This window comes from Zingiber officinale, chromosome 4A, assembly GCF_018446385.1.
Source record: "Zingiber officinale cultivar Zhangliang chromosome 4A, Zo_v1.1, whole genome shotgun sequence".
In the NCBI taxonomy this organism is placed as follows: domain Eukaryota; kingdom Viridiplantae; phylum Streptophyta; class Magnoliopsida; order Zingiberales; family Zingiberaceae; genus Zingiber; species Zingiber officinale.
In genome coordinates, this window is record NC_055992.1 from 153,454,893 (window position 1) to 153,476,189 (window position 21,297).

A 21,297-nucleotide genomic window follows, 5' to 3' on the forward strand; every position below is an offset into this window, starting at 1 on the left:
GAATAACTCTGGGTACTTCTGTCTCATACTAGCTTCTGTCTCCCAAGTTGCCTTTTCTGCTGTGTGATTTTGCCAAATAACTTTTACTAATGGTACCTCCTTGTTCTGCAATTTCTTAACTGCTCGGTCTATTATCTGAATAGGCCGACTGTCATAGCTGAGGTCTTCGCGGACTGGTACCGACTGGGGCTCAATCACCTGGGTGGCATCTGGGATATGCTTCTTCAGCATAGAGACATGAAATACATTATGGATGGTTGACATCTCCTGTGGTAGCTCTAGCTCATATGCTACCTTGCCAACTCTTCTAGTGATAAGGTATGACCCACATATCTGGGACTTAGTTTGCCCTTCTTCCCAAAACGCATTACTCCCTTTATGGGAGCCACTCTGAGAAATACTGAATCCCCAACTGAAAACTCTAAGCGTCTGCGCCGTGTATCAGCATAGCTTTTCTGGCGGCTCTGAGCTGTCTCTATCCTCTGGCGGATCTGCTGTATCGCTGCTGTGGTATCTGCTACTAGATCTGTCTGAAGTTCTAGTTCTTTCTGTTCACCACTCTCATACCAGCAGATTGGAGATCTGCACCTCCGCCCGTAGAGAGCCTCGTAAGGTGTCATACCGATAGTGGCCTGATAGCTATTGTTGTATGCAAATTCTGCTAAACTCAGATATTTGCACCAACTTCCCTTGAAGCCTAGGGCACATGCTCGGAGCATATCTTCGAGTACCTGATTTACTCGCTTCGTCTAACCATCTGTCTGAGGATGGAAAGCTGTGCTAAATTTCAACTTAGTGTCCAATGCTGACTGCACACACTCCCAGAAGTGTGATGTGAACCTACTGTCTCTGTCTGAAATGATGGTTCGTGGGACTCTATGTAGTCTAACGATCTCCTTGAGATACAACTGAGCTAGCTGTTCCATGGAGTAGGATATCCTGATAGCTAAGAAGTGGGATGATTTAGTTAACCTGTCAACTATTACCCAGATGGTATCAAAACCATTCGTGGTTCTGGGTAGTCCCACTATGAAATCCATAGAAATGTCTTCCCACTTCCATTCTGGAATCTGGATAGGCTGTAGAACTCCTCCTGGTCGCTGATGTTCTGCCTTGACCCTCTGACAGGTCAGACAGGTGTTAACATATCTAGCGATGTCTCTTTTCATCCCGGGCCACCAAAAATGTTTCTTTAGATCTTGGTACATCTTGGTGGAACCTGGATGCATCGCATAAGGAGTCCTGTGAGCCTCGTCTAAAATCTTCCTCTTTAGTTCCTCCTGATCTGGAACACAGAGTCTGTCACCGAAGTATAATACCCCACTATCGGACACTCTGAATTCTCTACTTTTGGATTCTACTAACCCTTGCTTGATTTTCTGAATTTCAGAATCCTGCTCCTGAGCTGTCTAGATGTCACCAAGCAGGGTAGATGCTAATGTCATAGTAGAGAGCTGTCCCACTATAAGTTCGAGACCAAAATCTGTGATCTCTTTCTGTAGGGACGGTGACATAGCTGCTAGGGATAGAAGGTAGCATTGGACTTTCTGCTAAGTGTGTCTGCCACCTTATTGGCTTTTCCTGGGTGGTAGAGGATGTCTATGTCGTAGTCTTTGACCAGTTCTAGTCATCTGCGCTGTCGCATATTCAGATCCTTCTGAGTGAAAAAGTACTTTAGACTCTGATGATCTGTATATATTCTACACTGAGCTCCATACAAGTAATGTCTCCAAATTTTGAGAGCGAACACTACTGCTGCAAGCTCAAGGTCATGAGTAGGGTAATTCTTCTCATATTCCTTGAGTTGTCTGGAGACATAGGCGATCACCTTGCCATTTTGCATCAGTACTGCTCCTAGTCCCAATTTAGAGGCATCACTATAAACGTCAAAGCTGTCTGTGTTCTCTGGTAGAGTCAAAATGGGAGCACTGGTCAATCTCCTCTTTAACTCACTGAAGCTGTGCTCGCAGTCCTCTGTCCACTGAAATTTTATGTTCTTTCTGGTAAGAGCTGTCAGTGGGGAGGCTATTCTGGAGAAATCCTCTACAAACTTTCTGTAATAACCTGCTAGTCCCAAAAAGCTCCTGATCTCACTGACATTCTTGGGTCTTTTCCAGTTACTCACAGCTTCTATTTTGCTGGGGTCTACCATAATACCATCCTTGGAGATGATGTAACCCAGAAAGGACACCTGATCAAGCCAAAATTCACATTTCGTGAACTTGGCGTACAGCTGGTTCTGCTGAAGGGTCTGCAATACTATTCTCAGGTGCTCTGCGTGTTCTTCCTGAGTTCTTGAATAGATAAGAATGTCATCGATGAACACGATAACGAACTTATCTAAGTATTCTCTGAATACTCTGTTCATGAGGTCCATGAAAGTAGCTGGAGCATTTGTTACGCCAAAGGGCATGACTACGAACTCGTAGTGTCCGTATCTAGTCCTAAATGTTGTCTTGGGTATATCCCCTTCTTTAACTTTCACTTGATGATAACCTGATCTGAGATCTACCTTAGAGAACATTGCTGCTCCCTTTAGCTGATCGAACAGGTCATCTATTCTGGGAAGAGGATACCTGTTCTTGATGGTGACTTGGTTCAGTGCTCTGTAATCTATACACAGGTGCATGCTCCCGTCCTTCTTCTTAACAAACAATACAGGCGCTCCCCATGGTGAGTGACTAGGGCGTATGAAACATTTGTCAAGCAGCTCCTGTAATTGCTCCTGAAGTTCCTTCAGTTCGGCTGGGGCCATGCGGTAAGGTGCTTTGGTGATAGGATTTGTACCGGGAATGAGCTCTATCTCAAATTCAATCTCCCTGTCTGATGCTAGGCCTGGTAACTCCTCAGGGAAGACTGTTGGGTAGTCACATACGACTCGGACCTCTGCTAGCTGTTGGTCCTTGTCCTGACTGACATTGACTACATGTGCTAGGAATCCCGTACATCCTGAATCCATTAATTTTCGTGCTCTTAGAGCTGAGAGAAACTTCTTGGCCTTTCTCTTTGGTTCTCCGATGTACTCGAATTGTACCTCTGCTTCAGGTTGGAATATGACTTTCTGTTTACGATACTCTATAGAGGCACTGTATCTGATCAGGAAGTCCATTCCAAGGATGACATCATAATCAGTCATATCTAGCACTATCAGATCACAAAAGAGTTCTCTGTCTGCTATAATGACTGGCACCGCTCGGAGCCAGTGCGTGGACGCCATAAATTCTCCTGAAGGTAGCGTCGTCAAAAACTGACCACTGAATACCTCTGGGGGTACTGCTAACTTTTCGGCGAATGCCCTGGATATATAAGAATGGGTTGCCCCAGTATCGAATAAGACAGTTGCACTTTGCTGTAAAATACTAATCTGACCTGTAACAACTGTCGAGGCATTCGCTACGTCTTCTCTGGTTAAGGAGTAGATCCTTGCATTCGTCATAGTTGGAGGGGCTTCTAGTCTGCCCTGGTTGACGTGTGGACCATCTATAGCGGCCTGCATCTGATGTAGCTGTGCTGGCTGGCCTCCATACTGTATCGGCTGTGGTTAAGGAAGACTTGTCTTGTTCGGGCATTGCTTAGCCATATGCCCTTCTTGTCCACATTCAAAGCATCCTCGTGTGCCCTTGCGACAAACTCTTGGGTGAAATTTTCCACAAGTAGCACATTTGGGATAACTAGGTTGTTTGCTGGCTGGCCCTCCCTTTGGGTAACTCCCTGGTTTGCGCTTGTTGCTGGAGTTCCCTTTCCAGTTAGAGCTGTGACCCTGTTGTTTCTGAGTACCTGAGCCTCCTTGCCCTTTGGACTCTGAGAGGACTTGCTTCTGCTGCTTGATATTGTTCTGGTAGTGCTCGGTGGTCAGAGCACTGCTGACTAGTTCCTTGGTGGTTTGCGGCCTATGAACGCCGCCAGCCACGTTCATTGTTATTTCCGGCCTCAGCATTTTGAGCATCAACCGGACTCGTTCTTTTTCTGTGCTGACTAGTTCAGGGCATAGGCGAGCCAATCTGTTGAATTTCTTCACGGCTTCCTCAACTGATAGGTTGCCCTGACGAAACTCAGTGAACTCGTCGTAGTGGCGGTTTGTGACCCGCATGTGAAAGAACTCCTCAAAGAATTCTTTCTCGAAGTCAGCCCATGTCATCTGACTCACTGGGCGCTTCGCTCTAATTCTCTCCCACCACATACGTGCATCTCCTGTCAAGCAGAAGGAGGCACATTTCACCTTCTCATGCTCTGACCAGTCCAGAAGCTCCATCGTACTCTTCAGTGTTTTGAACCAGGCTTGAGCATCCCATGGTTCACTGGTGCCTGAGAAGTTCTCGGGCTTGACTCTCTGCCACTGGATCAGATAGGCTTCTCTCTTTGCCTCTGCTGCTGGGGCCACTGGTGCTGTAGGCTGGACTGATGGAACCTCTATAACTACTGGGGTTGCTATGTTTGGTTCTGGGGTGACAGTGGGAGTATTCTGCTAATTAGCCTTTAAGGTGGCTATCTCCTGTTGCTGTTCTGCTAGCTGCTTCTGTAACTGAGCCACTACTGCTGTAAGGTCTGGGGGAGGCACTGAACTGCCTGCCTCATGCTGGGGCTCAGTAGCTGGTGCCCTTCTAGCTGGGCGTTCTCGTGCCATTTCTAAAGGAACAAAGGACATACATAACTAAAGCATCATATTTACATAGCTAATACTATCACAGATAAGCATACTTTAGTTATCTACAAACATGAAAGCAATAAACATAATAAAGTGAGAGATATTCTTACTTGGAAGCTACAGGTTCAATGCTGATGTGTGTGTAAGAAGTATGAAATTTTGCTCTGATACCACTCTGTAACGACCCACCCCCTACTAACTAGACTGTGAGGCCGATCATTACATTAGACTAACTAATTCATGTGCGGAAAAGCTGATACAGATGAAAATTTTGCTGAACTAATGAATATGCTTCTGTTAATCGCTATACTATCTGAACTTAATGTTTAAACTGCCCCTTGAATTGCTGTGGCTATGCTAGAAGGGGTGTTCTAGGTCTTTACTGTCATCTGGGGCTGAACTAAAGTGTTTTCAGCTAGTACTAGGCCTCTGATCGATCCACGGATCGATCCAGCGTGCTACTGTGCACGGAGACTAATTTGGATCGATCGGCTGATCGATCCAGGTTAGGCAATCGATCCAGTGATCAATTCAGGACCCTACTGTACGCGGGAACTAGCGTCTGGATCGATCGGCTGATCGATCCAGTGATCGATTCGACGACGCGCTGTACGCGGGTTCAACTCGGATCAATCGGCTGATTGATCCACAAACCTTCTGTTCGCGACAAAACTCGGCTGGATCGATCGACTGATCGATCCAGACGCATTCTGTTCGTGGGATAAGCTGCCCAAACGATCAGCTGATCGATCGAGAAGCCTCCAATCGATCGGCTGATCGATCGGGGTTTCTGATTTCATATCAGAACCTGATTTCAGCCCTGGTTCGAGCAGAAATCTCATATACCAACTCTAAACTAACTGAAATGCATTCTAACAACAATTAACTAGCATTCTAAACATGGCATGGTGCATATTTCACTAGTTCATGACTTTTAAGCAAACTGAAATGCGAAAACTAAAAGTAACAAGGTTCTAATAGTTAGATTTGCTAAATCCCTAAGATCTTCATTCCAAACTCTTTTTTCCACACACATCTTCGTTGCATTGTCCTCCAGCCTCCGCTAGTCCATCTTTCCTTTACCTTTATCTGCAGTATAAGGAAAATAGTATCTGTAAGCTTGAGACCTTAGTAAGAAACCATCTACCTCACTAAAACATGCATACGAAGAAATCATGCTTTTAAAACATGCTATTTGAAATATATAAATACTGAACATGTAAAAGCATAGCATGGCATACAAACAACTAGTCATGGCAACAAGTGCTAACATATGCTATCATATGGTATCAATAGAAAACTAAACTGATACAAACAAATTGAACTGAGCTAATTCTAAACTAATGCTAAAGTTGTACTGAATTCACATAACTATTTGTGAAGTTTTGAAAATTATTTCATAAATAGGTTAAAATAATAATCATGCTGCTGTTTGGGCCGGGCAACTGTACTTGCTATGCGCGCGTTCCTAACTAGACCCGGGTTTGCAAGTCCCGAATTTAGTAGGGTTTACTAGGTTATCTAAACCTATGGACGACTGTGGGAGCCCAACCCAATGGATATCTAATCCAGTACAGTGCCATTGCTAAAATAAAATACTGATTATAGCTGAATTTTACTTATCTTGCTATTTCTAGGTTATCTGAACCTAGAGCTAGGTTGTCTGAACCTAGAGGCGACTGTGGGAGCCCACCCATTGGACCGTAGTCCCATATAAGCTGTAGTAAACCTGCATATGCTAAATAAATGCTTCTATTGCATTTAGCTAAATTATTAAAATGCCTAAGTCGCATTTTAATTGTACTGAACATACTATCGAGCACTTGGCGTGCGCTGTTGCACACCCTTTGTGCCACAAATCCCTATACTACTAAACTAAAGCATGCAATCACACGAGAACTACTTATACTGCAGGTGAGGGGTTTCTTACCTCCTGCGCTAGTTTTCTTACGAATCTAGTCGCTAGTTTTCCGGTGGAGACGATCTTCTCGACGGTTCTCTTGCTTCCACGTGCTCTTCTCGCGGAGAGGAGCGTTCTCGTGCCGGAGTCGTCGCCGGAAAGTGTTCTTGGAACCCTTGGAACGGAACCCTAGTCTTCCTTGGCTTGGGCGCCGAGAGGATGAGGGAGAGAAGAGGGTTCGGCGGCGAGGGTTTGAGGGAAAGGTTTTCTCGTTAAAGAAAATTAACAATTCCTCACTTAAACTCCTTATTTATATTAAGGAATTAATTCACCCAACTCTAACTTAAATAAAATTGTTTCCCTTTCCTTTCAGCACGGCCCTGATGGGTTCACTTGGTTACTAGAGTTCACCTTAAGTCGTAGGTCCCAATAGGTCTCGGGTTCAATTCCCGCGTACGCTGTTTTACAATTCTATTTATTTTTGCTACTTCTGCTACTCTAAAAATTCTGTAAAAATATCCTAAAATTCCAGAAAAATACTAGGATATTTATAAAAGTATTTCGAGAATTTTCGGGCGTTACAAGTCCGATCAGCTCTTGTACTTTTTCAATGGAGGCTAAGGCGCCACTTTGAGCTGCCAGGAGGTGGGAAAGTCCGACCGCTCGGGAAGGCGCATAAAAAAAGAAATATTCCCTCCAATGTTTTTTAGAGGACGATATATTGTCAAAGAAAACCAAGCACACTCAGGCTTGGAAAAGGAAAGTCCCCGGCTCGGATAATTTTGGATAATAAAAATAATGGAACACCCGGGGAGTGAGTGGGATGCTGTGCAAGCAAAAAAGGACAACCACTCTGCACAGTAGCCAAAAGGAGTTCGACACTAGCTGATGGAGGGAGACTCGGAAATATTTACACACGGAAGAAAAGAATGGGTGGATGGGAAATCACAGGGCGACGATAAAATGATCCCGAAAAAAGGTGATACATGTTGGGACCGTTGGGTCGGCTAGAAGGGGGGTTGAATAGCTCTGTACAAATAAAATAAAAAAAATACCCTTCTCAGACTTAAATGAACACTTGCATAAATAAAATTAGGATAAACAAAAAACAGAGGCTCAAGGGATTTACTTGGTTACAACCGGAGAGGTTGTTAATACAAGGAAATGAAGCGCACTAAATACTCCTTCAGACGGAGAAGCCTCTTACAGCAGTGAAAGCACAAAAATGAAGAAGCTAAACAAAAATGGAAAGCGCACAAGTGCTGTAAATGAAATTGCTTGTTGATTTTAGTTTCTTGGGCCAAGACTATATTTATAGCCTTGGTTGGGGCACCTGGAAGGGTTCCAGGCGCTTGGAGGGAGATAAAACCTTATCCCCTCTGCAACGGATCATGGTTAAACGCGATCTAAATAGAATCGGGTTCCGGGCGCTCGGAGCCTTAAAGTCAACATGGTTGACTTTTTCCAGTTCGGGCCCTCTACTCCGGTGCTGCTCGTCTCGTTCTGGGTCTTTCGCTCCGGCTCCGCTTGCTTGGGTGATTTCGGCTAACCGAAATAAGGCTCACCCGAACTCAATTTCAGCCTTCTCCTCAAGAAGGCTTTCGCTCCGGCTTCTCGTCCCTCGAATGTCGCACACGTTCTCATCCATCGGTGTACTCTTCTGCTGCGCCTCGTCCCTCAGACGCACCGAGCTTGTCGGCTCTCTCCCGTGTCGTCCTTCTCGCTAGCCGCATCTTCCACTCGACTTCTTGTGCTCCTAAGATCCTGCACACTTAGACACATGGATAAAAAACCACAGAACCTAACTTAACTTATTTGATCATATCAAAACAACCTTGGGGTTCCAACAATACAGTCGGGCGGTGGAGAATTAGGTCGATCGGAAGGAGAAGGAATGATGACTTCATACTCGGGAGGAAGTTCAAAAGCGGCCTTTAGACTTCAGCAACGCCAGCGTCAAATCGAGACTCGGTAGAAGTATACCATAGTCCTAGGATGCCGACGGAAGGCTGTGATGAACTCGCCATTGCAATACAAGAAAAAAAGGAGGAATGGAGTGGCGGAATGGTCGCCGAAACACTCAGACGATGAAAAACTCGATAACGGGAAAGAGCAGACACTGGAAGGCGAAAAAACTCGGAGGTCAGTACGATAGGGAGGAAGCTTATGAGCAAAAGGTTGACGGAGAAGGGTTGCGGAGAGGTCACCGGAGGAGCAGTAGGAGAACGTCGCCGGAGCACGAAGCAGGCAGCACCAAGGAGCACGAAGGCAAAATGCACAAAGGCGGCGATACGCGCGGGCTTATAAGCCTAGGGGTCGACCAACCGGAGCTGTTCGATCTAGACACGTCAGGCATGCGGCGGTAGCAGGCGTGACACGTGGCACACCGCCACGGGTCGACATTTAATGAAGGCGTAGGAGCGTGGTCAGCCTTAATGAGAGGAGATTTACACAATTTCCTAGAAATCTGGGTGACGTAAGTCTCGCTCGGGCTCGCCTAAGACAACTCAAGAAAAGATTTCACAAGTACAAACCTTCGACGTGTCGATCGGATTTATGGAGGATACCTACAGTCGAACGACAAGTTTCAACGGGCCGATCGGCAAGGAACGATCGCATCCCGACTTGAAACCACATAGTGTCGACGGACGATCGGGAGAAAATCTGCCTAGACAATTGTCCAGTCAGTCGGACTTGCAGCCTCTTTCGACTAGACTAGAGGGGGAGGCTTGTGATGCGGTGATGATGAAGGGTCCCACCCCCGCTGCCACGGTGGAGGTCAAAGTCAAGAGGGTCAACGCGTATATGGCATCGGTCAGTCGGGCGGAAGTATGCCCCTATGGGGGGAGAAAGATCCGACCTGCTGCCGCTTTCGACATGGGGAGCAATCAAATAACCGACGCTCCAGGGAGACAATGTGCAGAAGCCTAGCCGAGTGGATAGCCCGCTCGGCTATACAACACGGCTGGTGCAGAGTTCAACTTCGGCCGAGCGGTTACCAGCTCGGTCTAGCAACAAGGTTCGACCGAGCGGCTACCCCGCTCGGCCTGGTAGTAGGCTGCGGCCGAGCGGCTACCCTGCTCAGCCCTGCATCAGGCTTAGGTAGTAACAAAGTGAACCTTCGGTCGAGCAGACACACTGAGGAACAACGAGGTACCGGCCGACCATACAGGGTACTAGGGCAGCGAAATTCAGGTCGAGCGGCCAATCCGCTCGACCTAGCAGTACACTCATGATATCTAGTGATATCCTTTTGGGAGTTGATGCCGCCGACACCGGGCATGGGCTATCAGAAGATCGTAAGGCGGAAGCTTCCACTATCACTTCAGAGATATGCTCAGCCCGTTAAGGTACTGTGTCAGAGACACTTTACTAACAAATCTTTTTAGGGAAAGCTTTGAGAAGCGTGCTCACTTTGGGAAGCGTGTACACACGCTACCGGAGCTCTATATAAATGGAGATCCAAGCATCGACGGAAGTACGCGTTACATGCGATACACTGTTTGCGCTACAGTCTTCTTGTTGCTCCACTTATCGGTAGTGACTGACTTGAGCGTTGGAGGGCCAACGTCGGGGACCCTTTTCCTGACTCGGCACTGACATAGTCTGTGTTGTAGGTCCACACGGAGTCCACGAAGGTCAGTGTGAGCGTTACATCCCTAACTTTTCATCTTTTCGACTTTCAGACAGGATCAATGACCTATCAAATATGGTTGGGGGGCATATTATTTTTTAAAAATATTTTAAAAGAATTTTATCTTATTTTTTATATTAAAAAAACTCTTATTTTAATATTTTATTATAAAATAATTACTATAACTTATATTATAGCAAGTATCACGTGATTACTACAATAACATCTAACTGTAGACCGGTTGCTCTAGTCGTTGTTATAAATTATAGTTACAGCAACTTGGTGATAATTAATATACAAAGTTGTTTTCACCAAGTTAAAATAATTTTGATAAATTAATAAATATTATTTTGATATAATGAAAATAAGTGCGTCTCCTTTATTTTTATTTTTTATAATTTTTTCTTTAAAAATAAAATAAAATAGTATTTGGAGAAATAAGCAAACCTTATTGCCTTCAATTTTTTTTTTTATCTATAAATAACCCCCAAGCAGCTTCCCATTTTGCAAACCACACCCTCACCGTCACGACTCCTCTGCTCCGGCTTCAACCGAACTGCGAGCGAGAGACCGACAGGATGCAGACTAACGTGTTGGATACCATCACCAAACGCCTCCACGAGAAGGCGGCGCCTCCTCTTGAGAAGCTGAGCGCGACGGTGGTGCTGGTCAAGAAGAAAAACTTGGTGCCGTCGCTGTTGGACACACTGGATGAATTAGTCGGCAAGAGCGTCTGCTTCCACCTCGTCAGCGCCACCGCCGGCGAACCCGGTACGATCTCTCCCCCCGGTTCCTCTCCTCGCTCGCTTATTCGCTTTCTTTGGTGCTTGGATCGGGCCGAAGAGTCGACCCGCGAGCTCGCCGCCGCTCTGACGGTTTGCTTTACCAAGTCGTTTGACCTTGACCTCTGCTGACTCAGTCGAAGTCTTCCTTAAAGCAATTCTATCGGAATTAAATCGGACAAAAAAGTTAAATTTTTGATCAAAACGTCAATTTCAACTTCTTTTTCATCCAAAATTTACTGTAAGATCTAGAATTTTGGATGATCTTAAAGATCATTTTTGTCTTCAATAATCGGTGCGAAGTAAAACGATGATTAATGGAAACAGGTAAACTGAATCAAGGAAGAATAAGTCGGCCGGCGTACTTGGAGCACTGGGGGATGCCGCTGATGACGTCGGTGGTCGAAGGCGAGTCGCAGTTCAACGTGCAGTTTGAGTGGAACGCGAGCCACGGGGTTCCCGGCGCCGTCATCGTTAAGAACCACCACCACTCGGAGTTCTACCTCAAGACCGTCACCTTGCCGAAGGGGGTCCCCGGCAAGAGCAACCGCATCCATTTCGTCTGCAATTCCTGGGTTTATCCGGTGAAGAACTACAACTACGATCGCATCTTCTTCACCAACGACGTGAGTATTTGATTTGATTAGATTACAATCGAGTTTCGGTTCTTGAGTTGTGTTCTTGATGTAGACGTACCTGCCGAGCCAAACGCCAAAGCTGCTGAAGGCGTACAGAGAGGAAGAGCTCGTCCATCTCAGGGGAGACCACGTCGACGGAGAACTCAAGGACCACGACCGTGTTTACGCCTACGCCTACTACAACGATCTCGGCGAGCCGGACAAAGGCCACGACTACGCCCGCCCTGTCCTCGGCGGCTCCAAGGACTTACCTTATCCTCGCCGGGGCCGCACCGGTCGACTTCCTACCAAGACTGGTAAGTTAACTCGAGCTATAACAATTCAAGCAAATTTCCTAATTTAGTAAAGATCGGAATCAATACGACGGCAGACCCGAAATCGGAGAGCCGGCTGTGGACGTTGAACCTCGATATCTACGTGCCTCGCGACGAGCGGTTCGGCCGCCTGAAGATGTCGGACTTCCTCGGAAACGCGCTGAAGGCGATTGTCCAGTCGCTGGTTCCGTCGCTGAACATGGTGTTCGATGCCACCCCCATGGAATTCGACTCCTTCCAAGACGTGCTGAATCTCTTCGACGGCGGCCTGCGGCTGCCGCAGCTCGAAGATAATGGCGGCCAGGGCAACGACCAGATCCCGCGGGAGCTCGTCAAAACCGACGGCGACAGAATCCTCAAGCTTCCCCGCCCTCAAGTCATCCAACGTAAGCTGTTCGGACTTTTGAACGTCGATCGATTAGAATTTAGAAGCAGAGCTGATGTTGGTTTGTACTCTGTTTGGTGGCAGAGGACACGGAAGCTTGGAGGAGCGACGAGGAGTTTGGAAGAGAGATGTTGGCCGGAGTGAATCCCCTCATCATCAGGCGACTGCAGGAGTTTCCTCCGACCAGCAAGCTTGATCACAATTTGTACGGCAACCACACCAGCTCTATTACGGCGGCTCACATCGAGAAGAACATGGAAGGCAGAACGGTGGAAGAGGCGATGAAGGCTAACAAGCTGTTCATTTTGGATCATCACGATGCGTTGATGCCCTACTTGAACCGCATCAACTCTGGCGACAACAAGATCTACGCAACCAGGACTCTGCTGCTGCTTAAGGATGACGGCACGCTGAAGCCGCTGGCCATAGAGCTGAGCCTGCCGCACCCTGAGGGAGAGAATTGCGGCGCGGTCAACCGCGTGTTTACGCCCGCGGAGAGTGGCGTCGAGGGCTCCGTTTGGAGCCTCGCCAAGGCTTACGCCGCCGTCAATGACTCCGGCTACCACCAACTCGTCAGCCACTGGTACAGAAAAAGAAGAAAAAAACACTCACTCGATGCGAATTACGCAGTTTCCGATTCGCCTGAGATGTGTCTGATCAATTTCCAGGCTGAACACGCATGCGGTGATGGAGCCCTTCGTGATCGCCACCAACCGGCAGCTCAGCGTCGTCCACCCTGTGCACAAGCTTCTCAGCCCGCACAACCGCGACACGATGAACATCAACGCCTTCGCTCGTCAGACACTTATCAACGCCGGTGGAATCCTGGAGCTCACTGTCTTCCCCGGGAAATACGCCCTGGAGATGTCCGCCGTCGTCTACAAGGACTGGAAGCTGACAGAGCAAGGGCTCCCCGATGATCTCCTCAAGAGGTAGAAGTCAAAACCTGCGTCGATCAGTTGACTTTCCATTTCAAGAATGTAATTATGTTGTTTTACTATAGAGGAGTGGCGGTGGAGGATCCGACGAGCCCGTACAAGCTCCGGCTGCTGATCGAGGACTACCCGTACGCCGTCGACGGCCTTGCGATTTGGTCGGCGATTGAGACGTGGGTGACCGACTACTGCACCATCTACTACCCCGATGACGAGGTGGTCCGCGCCGACGTCGAGCTGCAGGCGTGGTGGAAGGAGGTGCGCGAGGTCGGGCACGGCGACAAGATGGACGAGGCCTGGTGGCCCAAGTTGGAGACCGTCGCCGAGCTGACCAAGACCTGCACCACCATCATCTGGGTGGCTTCCGCCCTCCACGCTGCCGTCAATTTCGGGCAGTTCCCCTACGCCGGCTACCTGCCGAATCGCCCCACCATAAGTCGGCGGTGGATGCCGGAGCCGGGGACGCCGGAGTACGCGGAGCTGGAAAAGAACCCGGACCTGTTCTTCCTCTCGACCATCACGGGCCAGTTCCAGACCATCCTTGGCGTGTCGCTGATCGAGATCCTGTCGCGTCACTCGTCGGACGAGGTGTACCTCGGCCAGCGGGACGCGCCGGAGTGGACCTCCGACCAGAGGGCGCTGGAGGCCTTCGAGCGGTTCCGCCAAAAGCTGATCGAGATCGAGAACCGGATCCTGAGAATGAACCGGGACCCGAAATTGAAGAACCGGACCGGACCGGTGAAGATGCCCTACATGCTGCTCTACCCCAACACGTCCGACTTTACCCGGGTCGGTGGCCTCACCGGCCGCGGGATCCCCAACAGCGTCTCGATTTGAGTCGAGTTCGAATCCAATTCAAACTCAACTCGAATTTGTTCGAGCTAAATCGTATCCTTCCAAATAAACTCTATGTTTACTTGTCCGGATGTAGGTTTATGTTTAAGTGCCCTGATGTTGCTGTGAGAAGTGTTAATTTAAGTGGAATAAAGATGAATTGTTAGATAAAGATGGTTATTGGGTGGGTTTAGGTTTAAAGCAACAATAAGAGAAATAAATAAAATTAAATCTCTTTTAATTAATTGTGTAAAGATGATCCTAAGTTTATTTTTACTTAAAAAGCCCCCCAAAATTGAGAGGGAAAAAAATTTCAAGTGACAAGCGACCACTGCGGTCTCATCCTAATTACTTACCATGCTCATCCTAATTACTTACCATTGTGGTGGCATGGTAAGTATCCTAATTACTTACCATTGAACCATGCCTCTAAGGATGCGTTTGGTTCGGGATTATTCTTGATAATCTTGGTTATCCATCCAAGGTTATCAACAAAAACCTTGTTTGGTTTAGGTATTCGATGATTCCCAAGTAATGTTTCATGCCCGACACGTCAGCAAAAGGGTCATGCAGCCCGGAATCGGAAAACCTCAGAAAACTAAGGTTTTTGTTGATTCCGGGGTTAACGAATTTTTTTTACCAAAAATACCCTCCGATAAGAAAAAAATATGAAAAAAAGAGAAAAAATGTAAAAAAATATTAAAAATTTTAAAAATAAAAAATAAAATTTTTAAAAATGTTAAAAATTTTTAAAAAATTTAAAAATTAAAAAAATTAAAAAATTTTAAAAAAATTATAAAAATTTTAAAAAATTATAAAAATTTAAAAATGTAAAAATTTTAAAAAATTTAAAAATTTTAAAAATAAAAATAAATTTAAAAATTAAAATTAAAATTAAAAAAATGTAAAAAAATAAAAATAAATAAATATAAATAATATAAAAATATAAAAACATTAAAAAATAAAAAAACACATAAAAAAGTAAAAAAATATACAGGAAAAAGAAAAGTAAAAAAATATTAAAAAATAAATAATAATAATAATAAATAATAATAATAATAATAATAATAATAATAATAATATGTATAGTTGGTTTTGTAACTGAGGGTAATACGGTAAAATATTAAACTAGGGTATTCATTAAAACCTTCAAACAAACAAGTTTTTGTTGCATTACTTAAGTTGAACCAAACAACATTTGGTTATGTTTTATTCCCTATAACCTTGGTTATGTGATTACCTGATAATCACATAACCAAAGTTATACATGATGACTTGAACCAAACGAACTCTAAATCTATGCATTGGATGTTCAATTGATTAGAAGATAACAAATTTATTATAATAATACAGAGATTAATTTCTAACGGGCATATGACCTCAATGAAAAATTATCCCCACCTTTTAGTCATTTGATAGCTGATTAGAAATTGATATTGTACAATCCTTTACATAACTTAACGATAAACTAAACTATGAGGAGTGTGTGAGATGAACATAATCATTTTTATTACTGTCATAAATATATAATAGCACCATACATGATAAATGGTATACTTGGACAAGGAGGATTCTATTCTCTGACTGAACATATCAAACACCTTGATAATCGGTCGGACTAGGCCACCCACTTCTAGAATTAATCGAATCGTAAGAGTTACAATAGCACTGACAAAAAAACACAATCATCATGTTCCTTAGTGAATTTTCATGAAATAAACATTTATTTTTTCAAAAAAACACACGAGATTCGAATGCCATCTTTTTGGAACAAATACTGGGCAAATTGAACTTAAAAATAATATTATAAAGATGCATTTTTTTATTTTTTACACAAGGATATAAAATAATGTGTTTCGCAATAAAAGCAACTCATGTTATATTAATATAGAGTACCCACAAATATAGAATGGTCCGTCTCAACAAAAATACAATGAAATGTCGAATTGAGAATCGCATTGATCGACCATACCAGTGCCGAAATAGATAGAACTTGGTTAGGGTGTGAACCTTGCATCCACAATGATCACTTTCCAATCTGTTGCGAACCTTTGCCGGTTTAGCAGGACTTGTTCATGCCAGTAGCCCTTGCATCTCACTTGCAGTTCTTTTCGACTTGTGTTTTGATCTTTTTTTTCGCTTCTTATTGCTGCATGATACGTTTGGATGAAGGGAAAAAGTTCGAGAAAATGGAAATGACAGACAAGTTATGTTACGGGAATTACTCTTCTGTGATTGGATCCCAACAGCTCTTCAGTTTTCGATCGATATCCTTCATTTCGTCTGCTGTCAGTATGTTAAGTTGAGCAACCTGGATGAGGAGTGGAAGTTAACAAATATCGATAGTAATCATACGCCAATGAAAAACCAAAACATTTCCTGCTAATGCGGGGGGTTTAAATATGCTTTTCAACTTTGATGACAATTACCAATATATCGATTGAATTCAAAGTTTCAAGAAGCTGAGAAGCCGAGTGGGTAGACCGCTGGCGAGACACTATGAAATTCAAGTATCTGCAATGTTCATCAAACATGGAATATAAGTCCCACTATAACCAAAACAAAATAAGATTGATCTTTTCTCGTATAAAGAGAATAATTTATTGAGATAAAAGTTCAAATAAATATCTAGGTACCTTTCAAAATCAAGGAATCTATGCACCTCATTTGCTCTGCGCAAGGCAGCCAGTGCTAACTGTAACCAAAAACATATTTTTTAGATATTTCAAATCGCTCAAAATTACAATAGGATTACACTATCTATAACTTAAGCATCCTTTGAAACGAAATGGCTCAGGAATAATGTTGGAGGAAAATACAGACGATTATGCAACACTGTTAAATGTCAAAAGGAAAAAAAAAAGTTGGAACTAGTGCAGAAACTTACATGAATAACCTAACTTGGACAATTTTCCTGTAGGTCTGTTCTGCTTATGTTATCCCACTTCAGGCCCAAAAGGAGGTTGTGGGCTATCAAAGGGGCAGTATAAGGCTTAGGAATTGAGTTTTCGCACTTTCGACTAGGAATCTAGGCCTATAGGATTTCAGTAGGTCTTTAATCACCCATAAGAGATGTGGCGTCGTGTGGGGAGCAGGAGGTTAAAAGATCAAATAAAGGTCCCAAATCAATAAGTGGTTAAATTTCTCATTTTGGTCAGGTTGGCACATGGTATGGAAGTAGATCTTTGGGTTTAGTGAGATGGGAATCTCACTGCAAATTTAGCCCTTAAGTGTCCAATGTTACGATGGTAGTTTAGTTCCACATTTTAAGTTGTGGACTAGTTACAGAAGCTTGTAAGGCATAGATAAGTATATTTTGATTAATCTAGGCTTAACATTTTCGAGACATTAATCTAGTCGAGTCATGTCAACAATTTTCTGAACAGGATCAGGTAGTGACGGTCCAATTTATAGGTCAACGTATTCGAAACAAAGTAACAGCTACTCACTTTCAGACAAAAAAATTAGTGAAATACACTTGATGAAGTAAAGCACCTGCGCGGGAGCAAAGAGAAGTGGTCCATCGGTCAACATCATCCTATCTACCTCTGAATATGAAGTTTGTAGCAAGTCCTTGAAATGGAACAGAAAGTATTGGTGAAAAACATAAAAGACAGCATAGTCACATTCAGCCAATTCAATGATATATAATTGGTGTGTTTTAGTGACCAAAATAATATCACAATGAATGATGATATGTTTCCAGCATCTAAATAGCTAATATTAAAGCTAAGCGATATCAAGTAAATCTACGAACAACATTGGTACCAATAAAACGTTGCCAGGGTCTATAACCTCCATTGCTTAGATTCATGGCATTATCAATTTTAAAAGTTATAGGAGATTAACATGTAGAAATATGGCAGTTTTTGCTTCTTTTCCAAGTACGAACAGTAAGCAGAGGTTAATGATATGGCTCGTGCAACAAAGAGGTGAAAAAGATGTATTCAACAAAGTGAAATGCTATAGTTATGAAAAAAAGCTGTAGGGAAGGTTGGTGTTAGTTATGCTAGGTAATTTAAGATCACAAGATATACCATACTATTGGAACTAGGGTAAAAACCATGAAAATACTAGTAAAAGGATTCAAATATGCAAAGCAATATAAAAAAAAACATATTAATTTGATAGTTGGAAACAGAGGAAAGCACCTGAAACTTCTTTTGGTCATCTCTTGCATGTAAAAAATCCTTTAAAATAATAAAAAAAAAGGTAATTAGTCATTCGACACGATAGGTGGTGTCAATAATGCATTAAAATTAAGGCCTGAATAGAGAAGTACCCAACAAACTACAATGTCCAAAGTAGCTGAGACTACTTACCCAACAAATGGATTTTAAAAGTACTATCACAAAGAGAACAAATCACCTGCATGCCCTCAAGGAAACCTTCAATTGACCGGTAGGGCGAGTAAACAATTAAATCAAAGCCAAGACTCTGAAAATTGCAAATAGCAGAAGGAAATAAGACATAAACAAAGGAAAAAAAGAATGTGGAATACACATTGAAGCATACCTGATAAACAGCCATTTCATTATTGAGGATAATCTGATGATCAAACTGAATTCCCTTCCCAAGCTCCTCAGCAGATACATGATTTTCTTCCACTTTACATGAAGCGTATATGCAAGTTAACCTGTTCAAACAGGAAAAATTAATTGCCAAAAAAGTAGAATTAACAACTTAGCACAACAAAGTTGAACTCATCAAGACTGGCAGCTATTTGTTGTAACTATCAACATGTTGCTACCCACTTCCTAAAATCAGTATTTTCTGGAAAGATTCTCTTGATCTCACCTTTTCTATTTATCCAAAATAATGATCATAATAATAAACAGCTAGGACAGAATTAGAAACCAAAGTTTGCATATATGCCAATGGAAACATGAGACTTAATTGAAAATATAATAAACTTTTAGATATTGGGAATAAAGTGTTCAATATTAAGTATAGAATCCCTTATCAGAGTAGCCAGAATAATCAGCAAAACTTTAACTATATAAGATAATATGAAAATAAATAAACAAGCTATCAGCAAATGAATACTGCAACAGGGATCTCACATTATACGTTTCGGGTGATGCTCCATGACAGACCACTGCAAACAAAATCTTTTGAAGTAGATAATTGCTGTTGCCTGCAAGGCAAAAAAAGACACAGATGAAAAATCTTCTCTTTTACCAATTCCAGAATGCAAAAAATAAGAAAAACAATCACCTGAATCTTATGGGGAAACTTAAATGCTCGACACACTTCTTGAATTTTTTGCTCATAGAAGATCCGCATATGCTGCTCCTCTTCACAATTAAGAGGCTCGGGAATGGACCTCTCGGCTAACATAAAATGATAGAAGCAGTATCATAAAATCAAGCTCAAATGATCAAAAGCAAAAAAGCACTATGAAGACACAGAAATAGCTATATAGAAGCTAAATCAAGACAGCTAGAAATTGCTGTTTCATTACCATTATCTTTTTGGTCAAATATAGGTTCAGGGTAGGAGACAGACCCATCAACATGAACTTCCAGCCGTGTGATGCCAAACTGCAAGGAAGTTGAGTGATAAATACAAATATTGAATGCCATGTTCGTCTCACAAAATACTACTAATGACCATGACAGGTTATGTAACACAGCCAAAAAAGGGAGATCACTTCATAAAAGATAAATAAGGCAGAGCATAGGCTCATAGCCAAATGCAAAAAACAAATTGACTATAGTGCATACACGTATTAACAATGCTAGCAATGTAATATGGACAATCTATGTCATAAGTCAGGCAGGAAAATCTGCCTTCGGTATAATTTCTACAACTCTAACTGAAAAGCACCTGTTCAAGCAGCTTTGAGGCCCTTTGGTTTGCATTCTTATGCTTTTCAAACTGCAGGAAGAACCCAGAGGCCAGAATATAATTAATAAGGAAGATCCACGTTCTATTACAATGTCAACAAATACAGTAAAAGTATAATAACTTGCTAAGATCAGGAGTTATCCATACGAGAATCAAATACAAGTTTAATATATTTAACAAAGGCTGCTCATTTGACATCAAAGAGAAGGACTACCCTGCAAACTCAACCATGATCAAGGAAAAACATAATCTGAAGAAAAAGAACCACAAATAGTGAATTACCAGCTCTTCAAGTGAAAAAATCCACCTTGAACGATGGGTAGAGCTCTGAAAGTCCACCATTGTATCCACAATCAAGATAACAGGACACTTATCAAAACTGATGGGTTTTGGCAATTTAGGGTATGTATGTTGTTGAGTATTCAAAGAAAGATTTTGGGAACACTTTAAAAGCAACCTATGATAAGATAAATTTCAATTTTCAATTCACTTGAACTCAGCAGGCAAAGATATTATAGATTGATGAAGGGAATGTCAGATCCTTCATCATCGACTAATAAGGAGCTGGATGACAGTATTGAAGGAAGGTTTTGGAGTTAGCAAAGTGAACGTTGGAAGCTGGCGAAAGCATATAATGTAAACTTGATTTGTAGTCTCGCCAAATTAAGTACCAGTACCTGCAAACGGAAGACATCTCCGTGAATAGGTTATAAACAAAAAAGCACAAGAAATACACATAAATAAAGAATCTTTTATAAAAAAAAAACATATTTCATGAGGCGCAAATCATTAACACTCATTTTGAAGTTTGAGCCTTTTCAATATCTCAAGGACGTAATTGGTATAGAACTCTCACTTCGTTGAACTGTAAAAAGCACCTAGATTTAGCATCACAAAACCGAAAAGAAACCTAACTCACAAGCAACGAAGATAAAGGAGAGATCGATATTATGTCCGCTTACGAATTTAACAGTAACGATTTTCCAAAGCCTGGATTCCTACAGTGCCAAAATTCCTGAAATATCAGAGACCGAAGGCATCCATCGGCAGCGACGAAGAGATGCGGCGGCGGCAGCGATCGAGGGTACAGGCAGCGCGGAGGAAGCCAAGCGTGAAGCGGCACAGCGGCAGGAACGGCGCAGAGGACTGGGGGATTTTGACAGAATAAAATCGAAAATTCGACCGTCTGCCAGGGGCATTTTAGGGATCACAAATTTGAGAACCAGTCGTGGGCCGATCGGGGAAAAATAACGGGTCGTTAGGGATCGGGCAACTGGCAGTCCAGTAAGCCGGTTACGGCCTAATATAAGCCCACAAAATTCATATTTTTCTATAAAAATCTTTTATTTTAATATTGTGGTAAAGCCACGATATATAAGA

At 43.1% G+C, this 21,297-nt stretch overlaps 2 protein-coding genes across 4 annotated transcripts; one reads left to right on the forward strand and one right to left on the reverse strand.

The window, feature by feature from the left end:
* Positions 1–10,673: 10,673 nt before the first annotated feature.
* On the forward strand, positions 10,674–14,239 carry LOC121971742 (probable linoleate 9S-lipoxygenase 4). Its single transcript, XM_042523155.1, has 7 exons — positions 10,674–10,950; positions 11,289–11,587; positions 11,652–11,895; positions 11,970–12,299; positions 12,383–12,881; positions 12,967–13,230; positions 13,302–14,239. Exons 1-7 carry the CDS (start codon positions 10,758–10,760, stop codon positions 14,068–14,070), a joined length of 2,598 nt encoding a protein of 865 aa, XP_042379089.1. The 5' UTR covers positions 10,674–10,757; the 3' UTR covers positions 14,071–14,239.
* Positions 14,240–15,853: 1,614 nt separating this feature from the next.
* LOC121971743 (cyclin-H1-1-like) lies at positions 15,854–21,076 on the reverse strand. Of its 3 annotated transcripts, XM_042523157.1 has the most exons (15): positions 20,880–21,076; positions 20,712–20,782; positions 20,200–20,594; positions 19,897–19,947; positions 19,532–19,610; positions 19,285–19,400; positions 19,131–19,204; positions 18,583–18,703; positions 18,436–18,504; positions 18,219–18,257; positions 17,563–17,640; positions 16,704–16,762; positions 16,497–16,581; positions 16,293–16,378; positions 15,854–16,216 (listed from the first exon to the last, which is right to left on the reverse strand). In XM_042523157.1, exons 3-15 carry the CDS (start codon positions 20,257–20,259, stop codon positions 16,141–16,143), a joined length of 993 nt encoding a protein of 330 aa, XP_042379091.1. In that variant the 5' UTR covers positions 20,260–20,594; positions 20,712–20,782; positions 20,880–21,076; the 3' UTR covers positions 15,854–16,140. The 3 variants fall into 3 exon arrangements, with proteins under 3 accessions (XP_042379091.1, XP_042379090.1, XP_042379092.1); XM_042523156.1 differs by lacking the exon at positions 20,712–20,782; XM_042523158.1 differs by lacking the exon at positions 20,712–20,782 and having other exon boundaries at positions 20,920–21,074.
* Positions 21,077–21,297: the final 221 nt, after the last annotated feature.

What these genes read in the sequence shown, in the direction of transcription:
- LOC121971742 (XM_042523155.1), top strand. Translation starts at nt 10,758, where the DNA reads ATGCAGACTAACGTGTTGGATACCATCACCAAACGCCTCCACGAGAAG. An exon ending in TCGACTTCCTACCAAGACTG is followed by an intron (nt 11,896 to 11,969) that starts GTAAGTTAACTC and finishes ATACGACGGCAG; the next exon opens with ACCCGAAATCGGAGAGCCGG. An exon ending in CACCAACTCGTCAGCCACTG is followed by an intron (nt 12,882 to 12,966) that starts GTACAGAAAAAG and finishes ATCAATTTCCAG; the next exon opens with GCTGAACACGCATGCGGTGA.
- LOC121971743 (XM_042523156.1), bottom strand. Translation starts at nt 20,259, where the DNA reads ATGGTGGACTTTCAGAGCTCTACCCATCGTTCAAGGTGGATTTTTTCA. An exon ending in TTTTTTCACTTGAAGAGCTG is followed by an intron (nt 19,948 to 20,199) that starts GTAATTCACTAT and finishes TTCTTCCTGCAG; the next exon opens with TTTGAAAAGCATAAGAATGC. An exon ending in CATCACCCGAAACGTATAAT is followed by an intron (nt 18,704 to 19,130) that starts GTGAGATCCCTG and finishes CTGTTTGAACAG; the next exon opens with GTTAACTTGCATATACGCTT.